The sequence below is a fragment of the Lichenostomus cassidix genome, chromosome 1Aa (genome assembly GCF_008360975.1).
Source record: "Lichenostomus cassidix isolate B80296 chromosome 1Aa, HeHo_3.0, whole genome shotgun sequence".
Classification (NCBI taxonomy): Eukaryota; Metazoa; Chordata; class Aves; order Passeriformes; family Meliphagidae; genus Lichenostomus; species Lichenostomus cassidix.
In genome coordinates this window covers 21726588-21749140 of record NC_139480.1, presented here as the reverse complement: position 1 = coordinate 21749140, position 22553 = coordinate 21726588, and the positions used below count along the sequence as shown (strand labels likewise).

Below are 22553 nucleotides of genomic sequence, written 5' to 3'. Positions count from 1 at the left end.
GAGATGCGACATACAAGTAAGCTCGTGACCGAGGGGTGGACTTAACCATAGACAACATCTCACAAGTCATCCACAGCTGTGAGACTTGTGCTGCAATCAAACAAGCCAAGCAAATGAAGCCTCTGTGGTATGGTAGACGATGGTCAAAGTACAAGTATGGGGAAGTATGGCAAGTTGACTACATCACACTTCCCCAAACTCGCCAAGAAAAGCGCTACGTGTTGACCATAGTAGAAGCAACCACGAAATAGTTAGAGACCTACCCTGTGCCTCATGCTACTGCCCGAAACACCATCTTAGGTCTAGAAAAGCAAGTCCTGTGGAGACATAGTACCCCTGAAAAAATCGAGTCTGACAATAAAACCCATTTCAAGAATGGCCTCATAAGCACCTGGGCTAGAGAACACGGAATTGAATAGATATACCATATCCCCTATCATGCACCAGCTGCTGAGAAAGTTGAACGGTGCAACAGACTACTTAAGACAACTTTGAAAGCACTTAGCGGAAAAACCTTCAAAAATTGAAAACTGAACTTAGCAAAAGCCACCTAGATAATTAACACAAGGAGTTCTATCAATCGAGCTAGTCCTGCCGAGTCTGAACCTTTACACACAGTAAATAAAAATAAAGTCCCTGTGGTACACGTAAGAAGTTTCTTAAAAAAAACTGTTTAGATTAGTCCCACCTCAGGCAAAAGCAAACCCATCCGTGGAGTGGTTTTTGCCCAAAAACCTAGTTATACTTAGTGGGTGATGCAAGCAAATAAAAAAACTCGTTGTGTACCACAAAGAAACCTTATCTTGAGTGAGAACTCTGTAAATAGTAATAGAATAAGAAGTGGATAATGTCCTAGGTTGCAATATTGATGTAGTTAAGTATTCTATTACCACCAGCTGTGGGCCATTAGCTGCTATCACCCACTCCGGATGACAGGCAATGGGCCATCCGTTAGCTATTATCACTTGCTAACGACCCACCCCGCATGACAGGCAATGGGCCATCAGGGACCCACCGTGTGACTCATGGACTTATCTCATCCCATTGTGAGATGCTCTGCCAAGGAGGGAGGAGCCAGGTGTTCCCACCTGGATATAACCTGGCCTTGGAACTGCCTGAGGTAGCCCTGTCTACTGGGTTCCCAGAAGACCAGAGCTACTACTGAATCTTCAGCTGGAGACTAGACCTTCACAGGATCACTGCTTCAACTGGACTACTTCAATCAGACTGCTACTACCACCCTAACAGGGTGTTAGGTTGTATCTGACTTTGTCAGTGCTTTTCCTTGTATTATTTCACTTATTTTTAATTTCAATCTTAACTTGTGATCTCCCACTGGTTTGTTTTCAAACCAATACACACTACAGGAATTTAAAAAAATTACGTGGCAAGTTTTCATTACATGTAACTACATGATTCTCTAGCTGCAGTTAAATGCAGATTCAGCAGTAATGAGATGAGAATAATAGAAAAGAGGTACCTTAAAAGTTTGACTGTGTTTCTCCCATAATCCTTCTCCTAGTCTGGACAGTTATCCCATTGAGTACCCTGCAGATGGAGCATCTGTGATAATCTGTATTTCTCTAGCACAGAAGTATTTGACTGTATATTTTCTAACTAGCCTGCAATGGCCAGATCTTTAAGGCAATGAAAGAAGAAGAGGAATAGCAAACAGTTGCTATTGTGAAGGAAAGCTGTCCACTGGCATTCATCCTCCTATATTTTGCTCAGTAATTCACTTAGTCTGACTATGAATCATCACACTGACTCCCAGGGAGAAAAAAATACCAGATAGCTACAGTATTAATAATACTGATTACAGTTTTCCACTGTACCTAAACAACTGTAGTTTATTCTATCTGGGGATAAAGCAAAAAAAACAAAACATGTTTCCTCACTTGGTTGTTTTTTGACTATTTTATTGAGCAGTGTCTCCGTGACTGTAGATATGAAGAATGCATAAAGTTTATGTTCTTTATAAAAAAAAAGCAAACAAAAAATGGAAGAAAGAGCCATTGTCTGAAGGTAGCAAAATTTTAGTATTTTCCTGACACATCTCCAATGACAGATTTTAATAAGAGGTGAGTGGTCTAGCAAATTTTAAATGAGGAACAGGAAAGATTAACACAATAGGGCTCAGCTGAAGACAGGTTAGTGCTGTGCCATCTTTCAAGGTATTCTCAAAGAGAATCCATATTTATGTGCACATAGACACAATGCACAAAATACAGTCTAGGTAAGCTGATACTTAGATACAAAAATGACAAATAGGGTGCTAAATGGAATAATAGATTAGATGTTTTGGCTTACATGAATATATCTGGTTGCAAAGCAGCTAGAATTTTCTGTCGATTCTGTTTGCTTTATTTGAGATATTACACCCCACAGTAATAAAATGTGTTGAATTAATTTCTTTGTCACTGTATGAGTGCCAGAAAAAAAGTCCATGGGATAAATATTATTTGACTTCTGCTCATTTAAAAGCAAGTTACTTTATTAGTGTTGAACTTTGAGGGTTTAAGTGCTATTAAGTGTTTCTGGAGTTACTCTGTGGGCTGACTCTCTTTAACCAAATGAGTACAATTTCATTTTTGAAAACTTGGCCGAGATGTTGCCAAGAAATCCAGTCTTGGAAATCCTTCAAGCAACTACATCACTGAGACAGGCATAATAAATGGCTAAGCCCAAACCTGGAAGCCAAAACTCTTTCTTTGTAGTTACAACTCTGAACAAGTAATTTCATCCATTAAATTCAGAGATTTTCCAATCTTAAGAATTTTTATAAACTTGTGAGACTGATCATGATCAGGCTGTGGGGATAATTTGGGCTTTTGGAGGGGAAAAACACAAAACCCAAAAACTCTTGCAGTGAAGATCAAGATAACACAGAAGCATTGCCTTTTACTCAGTAATATGTGAAACTTAAGTAATCCATTCTTTGATGACTGTAATGTTACTCTAGAATGCAAAGTGTTATGTTATAGCCTTTGGAATATGAGCTGTGATAAGATTCCCAAGATCCACGTTGGCAGAATTTCTCTCTTTGGGCCAACAGTGCATTCATCCAGATTGAGAACTGAAATAATTTCTCTACCATGGAGGATTAGAGACTGCATAGTGCAACTTTTTGTGTAACAACTCTATATTTTAAAGTTCAGAGCAATATTGATTTGGCATCTAAATTTAAACTTTGTCCCAGTAAAAATACGCATATCTTTTTGTGGCCTTATTTCTGGTTTTTCATATCTTAGATAGAACATGTTTGCTAAAAAAAAAATAAAATATTGAAATCACTTAACACTTCAAAGTGGTAAGTCAATAACATTTTTTGATAAGGCAAATCCATTATTAACAGTCCACACAGAGGGGTTATCTTTACTCTCCCATGTGTGTCCAATCTGTATTTATAGAATTAATTTTAACATCACGAAAGCAAAAGCTGATGAAAAATGGAGAGGAAGAAATTAAGTAGAGGTAAAGAATCCATCTCTCTTTTCTGCCATCTTTCATGTATAAAATAAACCCTAGGATTCACATCTATTTCATTAAAGGTCTTCCCTGAGCCTCCTTTTCTTCAGGCTTAACAGACCCAGCTCCCTCAGCTGCTCCTCGTAAGACTTGAACTCCAGACCCTTCCTCAGCTCTGTTGCCCTTCTCTGGACACACTCCAGCCCCTCAATGTCTTTCTTTCAGCGAGAGTTGAAGTGGAAGCCAAAAGGAGAACTCCTTGTAGGGGTGAGATCATAGGGACTAAGGTTGAGGAGCAGAGTTAGATATGAACATTTCCTAGAAAGAAAGGCTAGGAAAATTTTCTTCAGACATTCTGCCCAGGGACAAGAGTGGTAAAGGTTATGGTTAGCTTGTAATCTACTTTGTTCAGGTTTATTTCCATTCTTTGTGAATTGTCAGTTACTTCTTTAGATCTGACACCTTTGACAAACATCCTTCCTCTGTGCACTCTTCAAGATATATTGTGCATAATTTTTTTCTCCTCAGATTTCCAAAGCACAGTTTGGGAGAATTTATTTTCAAAGCTCAGTTTCAACAGTAGTTTTCAAAATGGCTGGCACAGCTTTGATTTATGATTTTCATCATAACACCTATAGTAAAACAATCTGCTCTTTTTTAAAAACATTCACTTCTTTCACTTTTACTTTGGCTTTCATCAAGTCATATAAACTGCAGCAGTTTCACCACCTGCTTCCTACATCAAATGCATTCACGTTAACATTTTAGTTCAGGTCAGGAGTGGACTACTGAAGCAAATCTTCTGTCTGCACCCCACTTGCTGAGCTGTGGTTTGCAAGATAGATTTGTGTCACAGTGTGTGGCATGGGTTCATCTTACCTGGTACCAAACAGGAGTTGTGTTGCAACTTAAACAACTTATACCCTTCAGCAGCCAAAGGGCATTTGGCCCGTGGGAGCAGACAGAGCTGAGGTAAAAACCTTCTGAAAAACATGCGGTATGGACATCTGGTCCTTAACCTCAAATGTTTGACTCTATAAAGCTACTCGTATTGTTCAGCACTGTTTGCTAATATAGATACAACCAATATCTGCTCCAGCATTTGGAGAATTAATGCATAAACATGTATTTTGCTGCCCAAATGTAATTTGGGTCATCATGACCAGACTCCAGTTCTCCATTCCTTCTCAGATTCTATTCTTTATGTGATTCCCCTTGTTCCAGCCCCAGATCAGACTCTGCCATTGGTTACATTTATTACATAGTTTTTTATCAATGCTACAACTCCCAGCTCTCTTCTGGGATGAGCAAAGATTACAATTTTTATCACTAGATACATTTTAAAATATTGTTTATTACACACTGAGCTACAGGTAATGACTATCAAGTTGAAGAACTTACATACGAAAGAACAAAATAGACAACTATGGAAGTTGGAAGGAGACTATAGTTTCTCTAATTTTAATTTACTTGTTTTTATTGAACATGATTGCAGATAGTAGGGAATTTAAAGACAAGATGAAAAATGCAGTAGTGTTGTTCATCAAAACAAGCATGGAAGAAAGTATCCCAAAAGCACCATAAAAGGAAAAAGAAAAGAATAGTGTTTGCAGTCAGTTCTAACATCAAAGATGGAAAAGGGCAGAATAATGGAAATGCATGTTGGGCAATGATTTTTGATGGTGTTCTGAAGGAGAGACTGCAGGTGAACTATGGGATTGGGTATGTCAGTGGAATGAGAACGGAGATTTCTACTGCCTTGGGGTGAGACTGCAGGAGTCTGGGGAAGTGTTTGGCTTTGGCAAAAGGAGCAAAAGAAATAGAGCATGGAGTAAGGAGTGCAGCTTAGCTCCAAGGGATGGCCATGGGAAGCCAGCTCAGCCCAAACTGGCAGAAACATGCCAGGAAGAGCTTTAAAGAGTTTACTGCAGCTTGGAAAATCACTGAGCTGTCTGGAATCAGACCTGGAAACAGGATCAAGTTTGCCCTTGCACAGGGCAAGCTGAGAATTGTTATTTCTATCCTTTCTGACCCTGTTTGGAGGCTTTTCTGTTTAAAAGCTAACTATTTTAATTTATATTTTTTTAAAAAATGTCTTTCTTGTTCTTAAAAGCCTTCAATATTTGTTAGAAAATTCACTATAGAAGACCTGAGCAGACTACTCTCCAAGCACTGGTTGACTTGAGCTCAGAATTTAAGGGAAGCTTTTGAAAGAGATGAAGTATTAATCACTCTTTTCTTGTGAAAGTACATTACAAATCAGGATATTGCATTATTTTTCCAGGTGATAAATTATAACTGACAACTAAAGTCCAGTACAAGTCTAACTTGAGGAGCTGAAAGTTTATCCAGTGTGCCATTTCCAATGGAACCAGTGCTTGCTTGGTACAGGGCTCTAGTCCCCACCTGTAGGATATTCACATTCGTAACCCTGTGACTTGAACTCACTTTAGGTTGTTTGGCCTGACAGTTTCTTCTGTTGCTGTTTGCAAGAAGGAGGTGTGTTTGTATACTATCTGCAGTAATTCTGATGCAGCAAGGTGATCCTGGTAACTCACTAGACTTGTACTTGCTGAATAATTTAGTTCAGGTTTGTTTCTAGGTATCTGGCTGTCCAGGTGAGCATCTTGTATTACTGCCTATTGTCATGGTTACAGGACTGGCTGCATATCTTCTCCCCTCTCTGAGTCTTCTGAGTGCAATATGAGATCTGTCCTTGCCTGGAGCATAAGACAGCAGATCTTTGCTGACAGACTTGGATGTGGCACACAGGCCTGTAAATGAGTGTTGGTTTATTTCAACATATCTAATAGAATTCAAATATATGCACTGCATACACTAATATTAGTTCTTAACTACTAGTAGGTGGTAAGCTAACTGAAGTAATTCCATTTTCTTACATCTGTGCAGTTAACTCTTGGTTTTAATTAGCACTTCGAAGTGTTACTTGAATTCCGTCAAGAAAAAATATCTATATGTTTTCAAACACATAAAATTACAAAAAATGTTGTCTTACTTATATTAGTATGTTACATAAACAAAAGATTGTCAGAGCTGCTGCTAATGCCTCATACTGATTTGTGGAGTACTAGTGCATTTCTTGAAAATAATCAAATCTTTGGTGAAGGACATGCTGTCTGTGTCCCTATTTCTGTGTGTGAACTGGCCTCAGCGAAATGCCATGCAGCCCTGTGCCCTGGAGAAGACTCTTGCTGCAGCACAGGAGCTCCTCTCTGCCAGGGGCTGCAGAGGGACACAGATGGCTGCAGTGGGAGTGCTCAGCCCTCCAGGGGCAAAGCTGGGCCATACAGCCAGGCTCTCACACAGAACATCACTCATCTTTTTTCCATTTCCAGGGTAAAATCAGTTTACCTTTTCCCCTCTGTGTAAGGAATTCTCAAAACATCTCAATACTTCTTTTTATTGAAAAATCTTACTGGACAGGTGAGTTCTTTGGGCAGAAGGAACTTTAACATTGGTACGATTAAAAGCTGTTTATATAGAATAGTTCTGCAGCAATTCCCAAGCTTTTTGCATGCTGATTCCTTTCATCTGAAAGCTTTTTTTAATTTAAGTGCATTGTTCATGAGGGTTTTGTTGTTGTTTTATGCTTTCCTTAGAGATTCATAAGAATGTATGTATTGATGTCTAGAGTGTTCAGAGTGTGACTTAACTGTTGAAGGTAGGATGCAGTGGTAGGTGTGCTAAATATTGCCACAGACAAAGTCTACAAGAAGGATGGGTACTCTGATCTCAGATTGCAAACTGTATTTTAGCATTAGCACAATAAAAATATATGGATGCCAGTTTGGGTTTAAATGTATTTACCACAAATGTTTTGATTTCTAGGAACTTTGAACCAAAAGAACTGGGGCAAGAAATATTCTGCCTGTAATGGTGCCAAACAATCGCCTATTAATATTGATGAAGATCTTACCCAAGTTAATGTGAATCTGAAGAAACTTAAATTCCATGGATGGGAGAAGGAAACTTTGGAAGATACTTTCATTCGCAACACTGGCAAAACAGGTAAAAAGTCATATATCATGTTTGGACTTAAATGAGGTCAGAAAGTGATATAGGATGAACAACCAACCAAGGACTTTTAATGCATCATTTTCATTTCACTTAGCTGGTGCATTCTGAATTTATCTATTAAATAAATAAAAAACCAAAATAACAGTGATGACAGTAGCTAAATGTAACAGAAATCACACAAACAATAATTACGTACATGGGCAGATACAGCCAAAGCAATCACATTGTGACTATCATCCCATCACGGGCATGTCATTGAAGCTAATCAGGAAGTTGGCATTTTCTGTGAAATTATGGTAATTATTGCTACATATCTAAAGTTTGTAATGAATAGGCAAAAATTATTTTTTAAAAGTATGAATAAATTACCTGCTCATCTGAAAGCACGTCATGGGTGAGTTGAAGTTACAAAAAACTCAGGTTGGGATTTGTCTCATCAACACATAGACTCATATAATATAGAAACAGAAACTGAATTACTCTCGTGGATGCCTTCTAAGAGTCAAAGAAGAGAAATAGGTGCTTTTGTGGTCTGATTTGTCTTACCAAACTTAGAAACGTATTTTAGAAAGAAGTGATTTATACTACCAGTTCCTATTTTTTCAGCCATGAGAAAAGCTTACGGTGTCATCTAAATTGTCAGACAAATCTTTTTACAACCACTTATAAATCCAGGAAAGCAGTAACTGCAAGCTGCTTGTTAGAAGCATTGTTCCTTGTTTTGGACATAGGAGTGGAGAAAGGTATCTCTTAACTGTCTTTGACCTTCTCCAGTTCCAGTGGGACCCCTACACCAGCCTTTTTTGTTTAGTTTACTTTAGTTTAGTTCAGTTCAGTTTAGCATTGTTGTTCCCAATTTCTGTTCTTAGCTCTGTCATGTACTTCCTACATATCACTCCACAAATCACTTACTTCCCTCTTGCCCTACTAGCAGAGATAAATAGTGCTTTCTCTTTTCAGGTTGCCCCTGAGAAAATGTGCTTTAAAGTCCATAAAAGTGAACTGAGCTCTTTCTCATCTCCAGCATTTCGGTTATTAAATGAGGAGCTTATTTAAATGGTCTTCAAGGTTTTGAGGAAAGGAATGTAGTGGAATTGAACTCCGCTAGTGCTGTTTTATCAAGAGGTCAAGCACTGCACAATCACTGGACGTGGGAAAGCCAAAATGTGGGGCTCCAGTCTATCCCACCCTGCTCATTCTCTCCAGACGACAAATGCTCTGTCCCATCTACAGTTTGTGTACAGCTGAAGACCTGTCATTGCTTTTAACCATGGGAGACAGCTCCATAGCTAAGGGGTCTTATGTCAGAACAGTCCTCCTAGGAACTGGCTAAAATACCCTTTTGTCATGTTGCCTCATGATTTTTGTATAGAATTACAGTAAAAAATGGGGGGCAGGTGTGTATTTTCATTTGAAAAAAAAAAAACCACATGTGCTTTCAGTAAGGTATGTATTTCAGGACTTTATTTTCTTAGCCATTTGGTGGCTAAACCAGCTTTCTGAGCTTTTAAGTGTAGTTCCATATCCAGTTTCAGATAACAAGAAACCAAGCGCACTTCATTAAATTATTTTATGAATTTCAGCATGAAATGAAACATATTTCTCCATGCTAATAGTGAATTACCACACTTCTTGCTTAGTTTAAGTAATCAATTTCCTGTCAAATTGCTTATGAAATACAGAGAAATAAGCATATCATATTTATCTGCTGTCACGTAATACTGAAATATGAGAGTTATAGATGCCTTGGCTGGCTTTTATATTGACACTCCTTTTTTCCCCTCTTTTTCAATTTGTTCAGTGGAAATTAACCTGACAAGTGATTATTATGTGAGTGGAGGTGGGTTAGACACCATATTCAAAGCAAGCAAGATCACTTTTCACTGGGGAAAATGCAACGCATCATCAGACGGATCAGAGCATAGTTTAGAAGGACAAAAATTTCCTCTTGAGGTAAAGTACAGAATTTGTTTGGATTATTTCAAAAATTTGACATTCTGCAACATTAATACCTGTGTTTATCTCTTGATTTAAGTCTATTTGCAAACATACTCCTTCACTTAAATCCAAATTAATAATAAATATTGCATTTTAGAAGGGCAGTGTAAGGTGTTAGTGGCATGTTGAGAATGTCTAAACTGTATTTTTGCATTCTTCTAAGATGACATTAGATATCAGTTCTGCTAACCTGACAAAGCTCACACTAAAGTTAAGCTCCTATGAGTTTAGCCCATCCTATTCCACATCAGTTCATTGTTTAAAGTGTAAATGGACTTCTTAGGGCTTTGCTGAGAGCCACTTGGAGCTGCTGGGCCTTACAAAGACAAAGCATGGCCCATGTTGCTGGGCTGAAAGAGCTGGCAGTGGTGTGCCAAGAGCCATGTGAGCAGGTCCTGGGTGAAGCCACATTCACAGGCAGCCACACCAGTGTCCCCCTGGCTGGTTTGGTTGGAATAGGTTGCAGCAGCACGGGAGTGGGGTGGAGGAGAGGAGCAGCTCTTGCTGGGATGCACAAAAGCCAAAATTTCATCACTCCGCATGACATTGTGTCATTTTCCAGTTAAAAAGAGGTAGTTGTGGCAGGCACCTGTGCTGCTCCTCGATCCAAGCACTTTGAACCTCTGTGTGAGAGCAAAGCAATAATGCCAGGGTTGGCCTATACATGGGGAAGAGTGATGAGCCAGGAGCATTCTCTGGACAGTGTAATTTCTTTTACATCATTAGCTACTTAAGATTCCCAATCACACTACATCTGTCCTGACAAGGCATCATGGAGAATACTCTCTTTCATTGTCATCTCATGGAAAGCTAGTAGGAGCAGGTCACTCACCCAGACATGTTGGTCACCCAGCACTGGAGGAGATTTCCAGCTGCGTCTGGAGAAAGGGAGAAAGGGATGCAACAAAATCAATGCTCATAACAGCAGTCAGATGTGGACTCAAAGTGCCTGGTAATCCTAAATTGCCGATGCTTCTCTACACTTCTGCAAGGCAGATGCAGTAGTGAAATCTTGACATATTATTCATGTTTTATCACTGATTTCAAGAGTCATCTCACCACGTACTCTAGATCATGTGTCCAGTTAGCTTACTGTATTATCCTTGGAAAGCATTGTGCTCCTTGAAAGGGTAATTCCTTCATGCTGAATACTTTTCCAGGAGAGGTTGTTTTTACATAGTTTATTGTTGATGAATTCTATTTAGTATCCTCAGGTAATGCATTCAAGATAGGTAAAATATCCTTATATTTGTATTCAAATTTTTTGTTTGGATGGGTTTTTTTCCCAAAATGGGAATATAAGTAAATGCATTGTTTAATTTTTAAAATTTTTTGTATATATAACGTTTGAATGTATTTTTAATTGCAGATGCAAATCTACTGCTATGATGCAGATAAGTTTACAGGTTTTGAAGAGGCAGTTAAAGGAAGTGGAAAGTTAAGAGGTTTATCAGTTTTGTTTGAGGTAAACAAAATACATCTTTGTGTCATTTAATAAGCCTTGAAACACAGCAGATTTTCAAACTGAATTTAACTGGTTCTAATGTGTGATCACTGACTTAAAAAATTGTGTGTATCTTTCTAATTTATTCTTTCAGAAAAGCAAATGGGCAAAATGGGTTTGTTTGGCTTATGGTTATCTATAATTTTGGTGGTACACTTTCAACTTTTTTTTTTTTTCCATGAAGTCTGTACTGTTAAAATATGCAATTTCTTTTTTACAGATTGGACTAGAAGATAACCCAGATTATAATCCAATCATTAATGGAGTAGATAGTGTTAGTCGTTTTGGTAAGTTTTCCTACATGTTTTATTGATTACTGATTAACTAAATTCCACTTCAGTGTGATTATGAAACTTTTAAGACATCGAGGAGCACAGTTCTCTATGGCTCAGTCTTGTCTATCTTGTTGGAAATCATACAAGTCATCTGGATAGGCTGGAGAATTGGACAATCACCAACCACATGAAATCTAATGTAAGCAAGTGCCAGATTCTGCACCCAGGAAAGGGTTGATTCTGGTTATATATATGAAGCAGGGAGTGAGAATCTGAAGAGTACCCCATTGGAAAATGATCTGGGGTTTGGTTTAATGGGATATTGAATATGAGTCAGCAGTACCCTGGCAGCAGGGAGGGCCAACCCTGTCCTGGGCACATCACCAGCCAGGCAAGGGGGGGATTGTCCTGCTCTGCACTGGGGCAGCCTCTCCTTGAGTGCTGGGGGCAGTTTGGGGTGCCACAAGGTAAGTGGGACACCATCATATCAGAGTGCATCCAGAGAAGGGCAACCAAGATTGTGAAAGGTCTTGAAGATAAGGCTTACAAGGAGTGTCTGAGGTCACTTTGTTCAGCTTGGAGAAGGGTGCCTCATCAGGCTCAACAGCTTCAACAGTAAGTGGGGCAACAGAGAGGCATTTGTGCTGATCTCTCTGTGGGGGCCAGTGATAGGACATGAGGCAATGGCATGAAGCTGTGTCAGGAGAGGTTCAGATGGGACATTAGAAAAGGCCCTCCACTGAGATGGTGATCTGTGACTGAAACAGGCTCCACAGAGAAGTAAGTGGTCAGGGCACCAAGCAGCTGGATGGTGCCCTTAGTCGTATAGTTTAGTTTTAGGTAGTCCTGTGAAGAGCAAGGGGTTGGACTTGATGATCCTCACATATTTCTTCCAATTTGAGATATTTCATGTTTCTATGATTTATTTACCCCAAGACTATTTGTAACAACAGAAGTGTAAATAAATAAATATACCTATCATGAGAAATTGGTAACCGTTTAAATGCTTAATCCAGATTAATCTGATTTATTATGTGAGTTTTATTAATCATACATCTCAGGATTTTTATATCTTGTTGGAAGCCAGATAACACTGTTGCAGCTATCCAAGACAGGTCTTACAACAGTGAGACTGTCAGAATATCAATATTCAGTAGACTCAGAGGAGAGGATTTTTTTTTCAGTAGCTCCTGTGTAAGTGTGAAATAATCCAAATATATTGTATTGGTAGCAGCATTATTAAAGCAAATTGTTAACAATTTTGCATTTAAGAAATGCTCTGAAGTAGTTGCTAATCCGGGAATATAAACTTCAGCATGGTACATGAGGAGATCTGGGCTGTTTCTAACTCAGTTTCATGGTGTCTTTGCAGAAGAATAAATGTGAATGAGCACTGTTTTGAAAAGAGTTATATTCTTACATCATGTCCATGACTTTAAGGAAAAGTTGTCTCAGTTTTCCTCTACGTAAAGATGCTTGAATTTTGTAAAGCTCCTTTAGATTGGTTGGTTGAAAATGTAAAAAGCTGTTTTAAAATCTTTCAAAAGTATGACACTAAAATCAAGATTTCCCCCTCTGGAAAACAAACTATTCAACAAATTTAAGAGAGGACACCTTTTGTAAGTTAGAAAGACAGAGGAGGTGGAAATAGAAAGTAGTTAAGATTCATTACTTTTGTGTCATCTTCTGTGAAACAAAAAGGAGAACTAGTAATACATCAAGACACATGCTGTCCTACAGCCTTGGAAGGAGCTGTTAAACTATCAGCAGCAAGATTCAAGATACAGTCACTGCATGGCACTTCAACAATGCTTAGAATATCATTTTCCTGAATAAAATGCAAATGAGCTCAAATAATTCAGGTCATGACTAAATCAAGTTGTTCCTTCTGAAGAAAAGTGAATAGCACACAATCTGTCCTTGTCTGTGATGTACATGAATTGTCCTTGTCAGTCATATCTGTACTGTGCTTTTTTGAATCACAGATGCTGAGTTCTCAAATCTCTGCAGAGGAGCAATCCTGTTCTTTCTAGACAAACTTTCTGGTTTTCATGATTCTTTGTAGGTGTTTGATTTTAGAATCTAGGGTGCCGGCCTCATTAGAGGGTATTCTAAAATCCAAAGTTGCAAAATGTATGGTAGGATTCCTGTTAAGAATGAGAAGTTTCATGTCCCCAGCCATCTATATAAAATGGACTGGCTGTTCATTTTTACTGAGGGAGGAATGTGTTATCTAGGCACATTCCAGATAGCAATGATAGCTTCTGTCTGAAGTTAGATTAACATTTTGACAGGAGAAATGGAAGGATGTGTTTTGCTTGACTCTGCTAAAGGTTCCCTTTTCATGATACATGAATGAGAGAAAGGGGATGAGTCAGCTCTTAAACCTTAACTCAGTAGAGAAGTCACTGTAGAGAAGAAAAACATCAATCACTTGTAGTAAACTGTTAATGCAATTTGCTGCTCTCAACAAATCTTTAAGGAATTAAAGACAAAGACAGGTCAGAAATCTGTACAGGGATCAAGAAATAACATACCTGTAAAAGCATGATTTAATGCACAGTCTGAAAATACATTAGATATTCAGAAATGAATACTTATCAATTAGGGAGAAACTTGAAATGAGTAACTTTAGATTGAGATAAGGTGTATAAGGATCTACACTATTCCAAGGTATTAAAAGCAGCATTATTTTGGATGCACCAGACAATAAAGCAGGTAATTGTCACAGACTGAAAAAGTCTGCCTGTCTGAAGTTCTTACCATTTATGCCAATTTCTCTTGCTGGACCCTCCTGCCATACCAGCAGAAACTTAGCTTTCTGTGGATGGACTTCCAGCAATTCCTCATGCTTACTCCCAGCTGACAAGGTACCACCAGGTAAACTGCTGACCTGCAAAATGCAGTATTATTTTCACAGAACAATAAACAGAGTGGTCGTACTCTCCTAGAGGAGGTCTTTGCATTGTTTGCTGGTTCATATAAAGCTGTTACAGTCTTTCACTGTATTATCAGTATTTAAAAAAGAACCTTGATCCACAGAAATTCTGCTGCTGCAATCATGAGTAATGTGAACCCTCAGGTTTAACATGGCAACAGTTCCCAGGCAGTGATGTTCTGCAGCTGTTTGGATCCTGCAAAAAACTCAACAACTTGATTAAATTCAGGGAGAATTTGAAAGCATGTCATGAGACACAGAACAAAGATTTAACAATATTTCTTTCCTTAGCATTTCAAGAGTGAGACAAAGGTTTGGCACCTTGCAAGAAAGCTTACAATGAGCAAATTCTTGTGAACCAATGTACTAAAATTACTCTATTTGTTACTGGAGTAACTTACTACACTTCACAAGTAAACAAAGTTGGTTTTGAGCTGTACTTTTTCAAACTAAATAGAGCTGTACTTTTTGTACTAATTTGTACTAAATTGAGCTGTACTGTTTCAAACTTCATGATTTATTTGTATGCTGGTCTCTCTGGAGATTAAATTTTGAAAAGCCTTAAATTTAGCATGTTCCTATAATGGTAGCTCTTTTGGAGAGTGTGATTTCTCTTTATTAATTGCTTCTGTAGTATTTTAACTATCTGACTCTATTTTTCTTTTTCTTTTTTTTCAGGTAAACAGGCTGCCTTAGAACCCTTTATTTTGCTGAATCTTTTGCCGAACACAACAGACAAATATTACACTTATAATGGGTCTCTGTCAGCTCCTCCATGCTCTGAAACAGTTGAATGGATTGTGTTTAAAGATACCATAAGTATTTCTGAAAGCCAGGTAATTTCTTTCATGTAGTAAAACCAAGCAATTATACGTAATACCAAAAGAAAAGCATTTGCCATGTGTATGGTAGAAGCTCATAGCATTCATTGCCAGCCCAGCAACAAAGCTTTTCTTTTATCTAGTTAGAAGTTTTTCATGCAGCCATTAAATTAGAAAGCATCTATATTAATTATATAGATTATATTATCTTTCACCTTTTTTATAGGTATATACAGACTGTATTATCTTTTCCCTTTTTTAAGTTTAGGACTAGAATTTGAGTAATTTCTTGTCTTAAAATAGGGCAAGAACATATTCCAGGCTGTCTGGGCTTCAAGCTCAGATAAAGAGGAGTAGAAAACACTTTTTCGATATTCCCCCAGCCAAATGGTGGTGCTGGGCAGAGCATAGCTGCAGCAGCAGAGTGGTTGAAAAATAGTTGTGGAGTAAACCATTGCATGTACTGATAGCACAGAAGAACAAAAGTTCAGTGCCATGAAGGATAACTCAGCTGTGAGACATTTTTTCCCACATTTCCAACATTTTTTCCCGAGTTTTTGCCTATTAGAAGTACCTGGCCAATTTTCATGACTTCTGACTTCTTTTTTTCCTCTCCTCTTCTAGTTAGCTGTATTCTGTGAAGTCCTTACAATGCAGCAGTCTGGCTATGTTATGCTGATGGACTACCTGCAAAACAACTTCAGAGAACAGCAATATAAGTTCTATGGGCAAGTGTTTTCCTCTTACACTGGACAAGAAGAAATTCATGAAGCAGGTACTTATTGAATAGTCATTCCTCTCTTCACAAGTTAAAAAACAATTTTCTGTAGAAAATTCATCCAAGTATGAAGTTACTAATTTTAAATTGTGTAGAAAGAAGCACATTGTGTTATTTGTCATAAATCTATCACTTCCGAGAAAAAAAATCAGCAATCTTAAAACATGTCAGATTAAATGGTGGGGAAAATTAAACGCTTGTCTTGACCAAGCATTCAGTGGAGATCACATCAGTTCAGGCTTCCTTACACTACCCTTTTAAAGTGTTTCAGACTTCAATAAAGCTGCTGTTTCAGGGACTGCAAGAGGATTTTGTTTTACAAACCCATTTGGTTCTTTATCATGTAGTGTGGATGCATTTCCAACAGGGACTGAAGTGATGTCACCAAATTAATTTCATGTCGTTTGCTTAGAAAGTGGTGGAGAGAATTCCAGAAGCCAGATTCTGTTCTCAGTCTTTCCTAAAACTTCAGGGAAGCTTGTGAAGGTTAGGTGACCAAAACTGTACATTATGTAATGGGAAACAAGATCTAGCACTAAATATGGAAGTCAATGATTCCTATACTAACAAGTACAAAAGAATATATAGTAAATGTCTAAACTGGAGGCACCATGTTGCTACTTGGATGGGGGTACCTGTACATTCTTTAACTTAATTGCAGTAAACTGTGTTTAATTAGACATAAACAGATGACCGAAGCATGTGCTCTAGGTGTTCTCCACATTAGAGGTGTGGTTTCAAACACACACTTTTACATATTTACGTGAACACACATGTATAAATATACACACACAAATGCAAGTACAGGATTTTTTAATGTAGAACATTAGAGAAGCATTTATTTTTTCACCTCTATTTAAAAATAAATGAAATTTAAAAATCCTAGGAATCATTAAATGTTCATATGTAAGAGCTGTAACATGAATGCCAAAGTGTACAAGAGTCAATAGGCTTATGTATTTCATGTTTAATATTGCATAGTAGTCAACAGAAAAAAATAATCTTTTGAATCCCTTTAGAGGACACATAAAAATGCCAAGACTGGATATTACTCAGGGAGATAACTCAAAAATTTTGTATCCAAAATTTTCCAGAATCCAAATTTTCTACTGTTGTATTCAGTGTAGAATCTCATTAGGCAGTAGGATTAAATGCTTGATTTATTGCTGTTATTAATACATGACATTTCTGAAATAAAATTAAATTTTCTTTAAAAAGCTAAAAGAATCTTTCTATTCCATTATAAACTAGTTTCAGCAAAATATTTTCAGAAATTTTCTCAGAGTGACATCCTCAACATTTTTGGTGTACAAGCAATGTCCTACTGAGGACGTAGGAGATGCCTCATTCCCCAAGCCTGCCTAGTGATACATATAATTTCCCTATGTGATATGTGTGTATCAATTTAAGAAGATTAAAATAGCTAATCCTTACAGCCATACTTGAGGATTCACCTAAAAAAAGTGTTTTGAAATTGTAATGCTTAATCTCCATCAAGCTCAGCTGGCATGAAAATCCATTTATAATAGAAAGCATTTTTTATTCCTGTAAACCTGAGAACCATTGTGGTGGCTGCTGGGCACATTGGGTGACTTTCCATCTGACCCACCCTTCTGGTAAGGCCCTGGGAGTAAGGGCAGAAACCTAACTCTTGTTTATCTTCCTGAATTTAGTAAAGGTGTGAAAAACAATGAGTTCATAAAATTCAAGACTGACAATACAGTTTGATGAAAAGTATTATTCAGCCTGTTTTCCCATGAGAAATACAACTATGTAAATTTCAGCAGTTGTCTTAGTTAAATTCTCTTTTGAGATGTGGGGACAGGACCTTTTCACATTTCTCAGGTGACATGACTTCATTATAAATCAGCTTCTCAGATTCTATCCAGATGTTTGTGTGGGACACTTTCACTGGCACAGTGGTGATCACAATTCCCATTCCTGTGTCACTGGGAGTGGGAAGGTGGAAGAGTCAGGAGTGAAGCCTGGGAAGAAGGAAAGTGTGGGGAGGTGTTGGTAGTTTTGCTTTTGTTTCTCACTATCCTTCTCTATTTTTATTGGTGATAAATTTTCCCAAGTCTAGTCTGTTTTGCCCATGAAGGTCGTTGGTGTGCAACCTCTGTCTTTATTTTGACCCATCAGCTTTTTCATCTTCCTTTCTTCCCCTGCCCTGCTGAGGAGGGGGAGTGGGTGAGTGACTGGGTGGGCACCTGGTGGCCAACCAAGGTCAACCCAGCACATGTCTGCTGTGCTGCTTCTCCTCCATTGCAGAGTGAGAGTAGATCAGGAATATAAAAAAATTGCTTTTTGCCACACACTCTCAGGGATTAGCAAAGCCCCTGAAAATCTGAGTGTAAATGAAGTGATTTCATCGCTTTAACAATTGAAATGTTACATTTAAAAATAGTCTTAACCTAGCTTTAGTGAAAAGTAGGAGAAAGCAAAAAGGGGGGGAGGGAAACCACATTTAGGCAGCTTATAAAGGTCTTCTGGTCAAAAACACAGCCCAGGCAGTTTTTGGTCATGATTTGTCTAATGTACCGCAATGGTTCTCCATTATGCAATTAAGTTTAGTTACATGGGTAGCATTTTATTGCACAGGAGAATGAGCAAAGTTAGGTGCATTACCGTGGCATGATATGGTATGTAAAACCAGAATCTAAGTATTCACCTGGAGAAAGCAGAGACTTGGCTTTAAGTCTAGCAAGGGTTTCAGAGTTGGCCTCTGACTTCCTGTCTATTTTGTATTTTGCTGCTTGTGCCTTCTAATCCAGTTTAATATTTGTGGCTTCAGGATAGTAGCAGACTTGAGAACTCCTTTTCTTGCAGTCTCTGCTCAGATTTTCTATAAGTCAGTATCAGAGCAGAGGTACTTAATTAGGTAAGTTGTCATGTGATGTCCTTTCTTTTTCTAGTGCCTGGAGAAGGAAAATGGGAAAAGGCAAGAGCAAAGTACTTCTGTGTTACTGACTGGTAGGAAAGAAAAGGGAACAGCAGGATGATTTATGAAGTGACATCAGAAAAAGGGCAAGAGACAACATTTTGGGAAGTAATGGAGGTGAAATAATATGTAGATGATTGTCATGTAGCAATATCATCAGTTATTGATGAGATTAATTTTAGAAGGAAAACAAGAAGGATGACCTTTTTCTTGGGAAAAAAATAGAACTTTCTGGAAAAATAATATAAAAGAAAGAAATAACACTGGAAGCACCAACCTCGTACCTTTAAAAATTTTATAATACTGCTCTATAGGTCTGAATACAGCCAGAGGTTTCAGAATCAAATTCACTCACAGGCAAAAAAGATGAAGGGAGGGAAAAGGAGCATAGAGAAGAGTTTGAAATACAGAGAGGCTTGGTGTTTATATCATAAAAAAGTATTTTAGATTAATTTTAAGCACCTTTAAAAAGAAATAGATGAGGACTCTTTAGATTCATTGAAAAAGAATGAAATTTGTTTAAGTCATCTGTCTTAATGCTTAGAATTGAGAAGCGAATCATCTTTGCTGGTCTAATGATTTCTTTTTGCCATCTGGTGGAAACAGGGAGGAATGACAAATTTTAGTAATGGAATGGAAGGTACATATTTATTTTTAAATTTGCTCCTCCTTTGCATCAATTAAAAGAATTAAGTGTAATTAATAAAATGCTGTATCAGTTATACAGAACAATAGATTCAAAACCTAGCAAGCTACAGAATTCAACTAAATTACACAGACTAACACTGCCTAAACTATTAGCTTACACACACAAACACAGAAATTAAAAAAGCTTTGCTGCTTATTTTCCATTGACTAGCTCAGACCAAAAATGCTCAGAACTGCCCACCTTCCCTATGGAAGGGGAGATAATTTTTTTACAAATATTTTGGAGGGGCTTGATTGCCTTCTTATGTTCAAGTGGAAAAATGCAAATCTAAAGGACTTTTCCAAAATGCAGCATTGTCCCACAAGGTGTTGAAACATCTTGGTGTTTGCTTCCTTTTAGAGAACTCCAAAGGATCTGCACTTGTTTTCTTAGCTAAATAGGTTTTTTTACTTGCTTTTTCTAGATAGTCATATGTTGCTCTAAGCCAACTATGAGATGTAAAAAATGTTTCCTCATTTATTCCAAATAGGGAGTGACTGTATAATTGCTTGTGCAAAAGTCAAGCTAAAAATATAATAACAAACTGTAAAATATAATGAAATGGAATCAGCACCTGCTAATATAACAATTAATTTCTTCCTATTTGCCTTTTGTCACTTCTTTAAGTACTATAAAAAGATTCAAACATCCCTGAGAGGAAATTCAGATGTGGTAGGTTTACCTTTAACCACTAAAAACAATCTAAACCTAAAAAAAAAAAAATAGATTAGTCTATTGTAGCTAGTGAGAGAGTATGCAGCTCTGCTTGTGCTACTCTGATAGAGCCATAAAGACAGAAATATTGAGATTTTTTCATTCCCAGGACAGATACAAAAATATTTCTGTTTTATCATTTATATTTTATTTCTTAGGAGCTGGGTACTAATATTTCACAAAATATGGTATAACAGGCAGGGAAAGGAGACTCAGTCCTCAAATTTACTTGCTTTTGAAAATGTGGTTTTAAAATACTGGCTCTGTTTATAGTGGCATGGCATCTCAAATATTTTAGTGGAAAGGTAAAATCGAGGCATATGCAAGACTTGCATTAGTTTTCTCAGGAGGTAGTTCAAGATTTTAGTAGAGTCACTTGTACCATTTAATAAATACTGTATTCTTCCCTCTTTTCTTTTGCCCAGTTTGCAGCTCAGAACCTGAAAACGTTCAATCCGATCCAAAAAATTATACTAGTCTTCTTGTTACGTGGGAAAGGCCTCGCATTGTGTACGACACCACAATTGAGAGATTCGCTGTCTTTTATCAACAGCTGGATGGAGAAGACCAGACCAAGCACGAGTTTCTGACAGATGGGTATCAGGACTTGGTAACTGTAAACTCTTCAAGTTTCATAAGAAGGGATGATGGAGTAACAACTCACTGTTAATTATCTTGAGGGATTAAACTGTAGCTGGGAGTTGATTGAAGAGAAATTATCTTAGTTTTTGGCTGTAAAGCCACAAAGATAATTTAAAACAAAAGTAAAAATTTCTCTTGTCCATAACAGGGAAAAACTCTATAGATTGTTGCTTTGATTTGCCTCTGTTTGCCATGACCACGTCAATCCCAGAGCTCCTTCACCTTAAAACCCTTTGTCAGTTAATAGTGATCTGTACTTCATTGCTTATGAATGAGAAAGAATAACCTAAACAAACAATTAATGAGATTCAATTCAATCACACTGCTATGCATATTAAGTTACTGATTACAGCTTCATGGTATTTCACTAATGAGATCTGTTCCTCTAACTCTCTTTAAAGACTCATAACTTATCAGCCATAATGTTGCCTAAACTTGTGTTCAGCACTAAATAGGTGTTTGGTTTGGTATGCCCCATGTAAAAACCCACAAGATATTTTTTAAGTTGACTGAAAAGCATTTGTGACAATAGAATATAAAAAGCCCGCATTAAAATACTAGAAAAAAGTAGCTTTATAGTTCATAACAAAAATGTGTTATGAAAAAATTAACATTTTAAAGTACTTGATGCATATTTGCAAGTAAATTATTAAATGTGTTTTTTCTTTTAGGGGGCTATTCTAAATAATCTGCTGCCCAATACAAGTTATGTTCTTCAGATCGTTGCTGTTTGCTCTAATGGTCTGTATGGAAAATACAGTGACCAAGTCATTGTTGATATGCCTTTAGAGGACTCAGGTAAGTGGCCTTTTGAGTTTAGTGATCATTTTTACCTGAAAAATCTGTATTTGAAGAAGTAGTTTGTTTGCAAACCAGTTTAAATGTGTGACTATCAAATTATGCTGATGAAATTTCAAAATCACTGCATTTAACCTTAAGCATGTTCCTTGCTAATGATATTTTACATGATGTAATTCCTTGAAAGCATTACCTATAAAAGCCTGCATGTTAATTTTTTTAATTCTAAGAATATTTTGAAAAGCACTTGATTTCAAATCCACAAGTGTATATTTTAGAAATATAATGTAGGGAAATAAAACCATGTTTGGTATTATTTCTCTATGGTTCAAGCATCCTCTCAAAATTAATCCACACAGCCAAAGTATTAAGGAATCAAGTAATACAATCCAAATATATGATTTATAAGTCTGTATTAATGATTTTGAAACTTAGTTTCTTATGAATACTTGGAGTTTGATTTCAAAAGACTTGCTGGATGATGGAATTCCCTTGCTTCTTAATGCTGCCTTGCAAAAAAATCAAAATGCCTAACAAACAAATCTTAGTGATTTTACAGCCTGATATGCTTCTTCTGCCCACTGGTAAATATGAAATAATTTAAAACTATAGCATGAAGCTTGATATTGCCCATAATAATTCCTTAAATTCTGTGTAAGTTTTAGCATCGGACTCAGTTCTTATGAAAGTGAGTGAAAGCTGTGTTCTTAATTAAGAACCCTGTATTTAATCATAGAAAAAAATCAATGCTTTTTGATCAAGCTAGGAGCTATTTTTTATCTAAGGGCCAGGATTTTTTGCTTGTTTATGTATTCTTAAGTTCAGTTTTTCACGTATCTATGTCTGTTTAGCTACAGCAAGGTCATAAGTGATGTTGTGGTGTACTTGGAAAAAGAGGACAGTATTTCATTTCAAGGGAGCCACATTCATTTACAGTGAGAGAGAATATG

The 22553-nt window shown here is 37.3% G+C and overlaps 1 protein-coding gene across 6 annotated transcripts in view; it reads left to right on the top strand.

Annotated features, from left to right (window-relative positions):
• PTPRZ1 (protein tyrosine phosphatase receptor type Z1) overlaps positions 1 to 22553 on the top strand; it is a 135844-nt gene that overhangs the window by 70553 nt on the left and 42738 nt on the right. For all 6 annotated transcript variants that reach the window (XM_085042294.1, XM_085042279.1, XM_085042272.1 and 3 more), the window contains exons 3-10: positions 7318 to 7497; positions 9308 to 9459; positions 10874 to 10969; positions 11229 to 11295; positions 14900 to 15057; positions 15667 to 15817; positions 20589 to 20773; positions 21477 to 21603. In XM_085042294.1, coding sequence (XP_084898420.1) covers positions 7318 to 7497; positions 9308 to 9459; positions 10874 to 10969; positions 11229 to 11295; positions 14900 to 15057; positions 15667 to 15817; positions 20589 to 20773; positions 21477 to 21603 — 1116 coding nt within the window. The remainder of the gene's footprint in view (positions 1 to 7317; positions 7498 to 9307; positions 9460 to 10873; positions 10970 to 11228; positions 11296 to 14899; positions 15058 to 15666; positions 15818 to 20588; positions 20774 to 21476; positions 21604 to 22553) is intronic.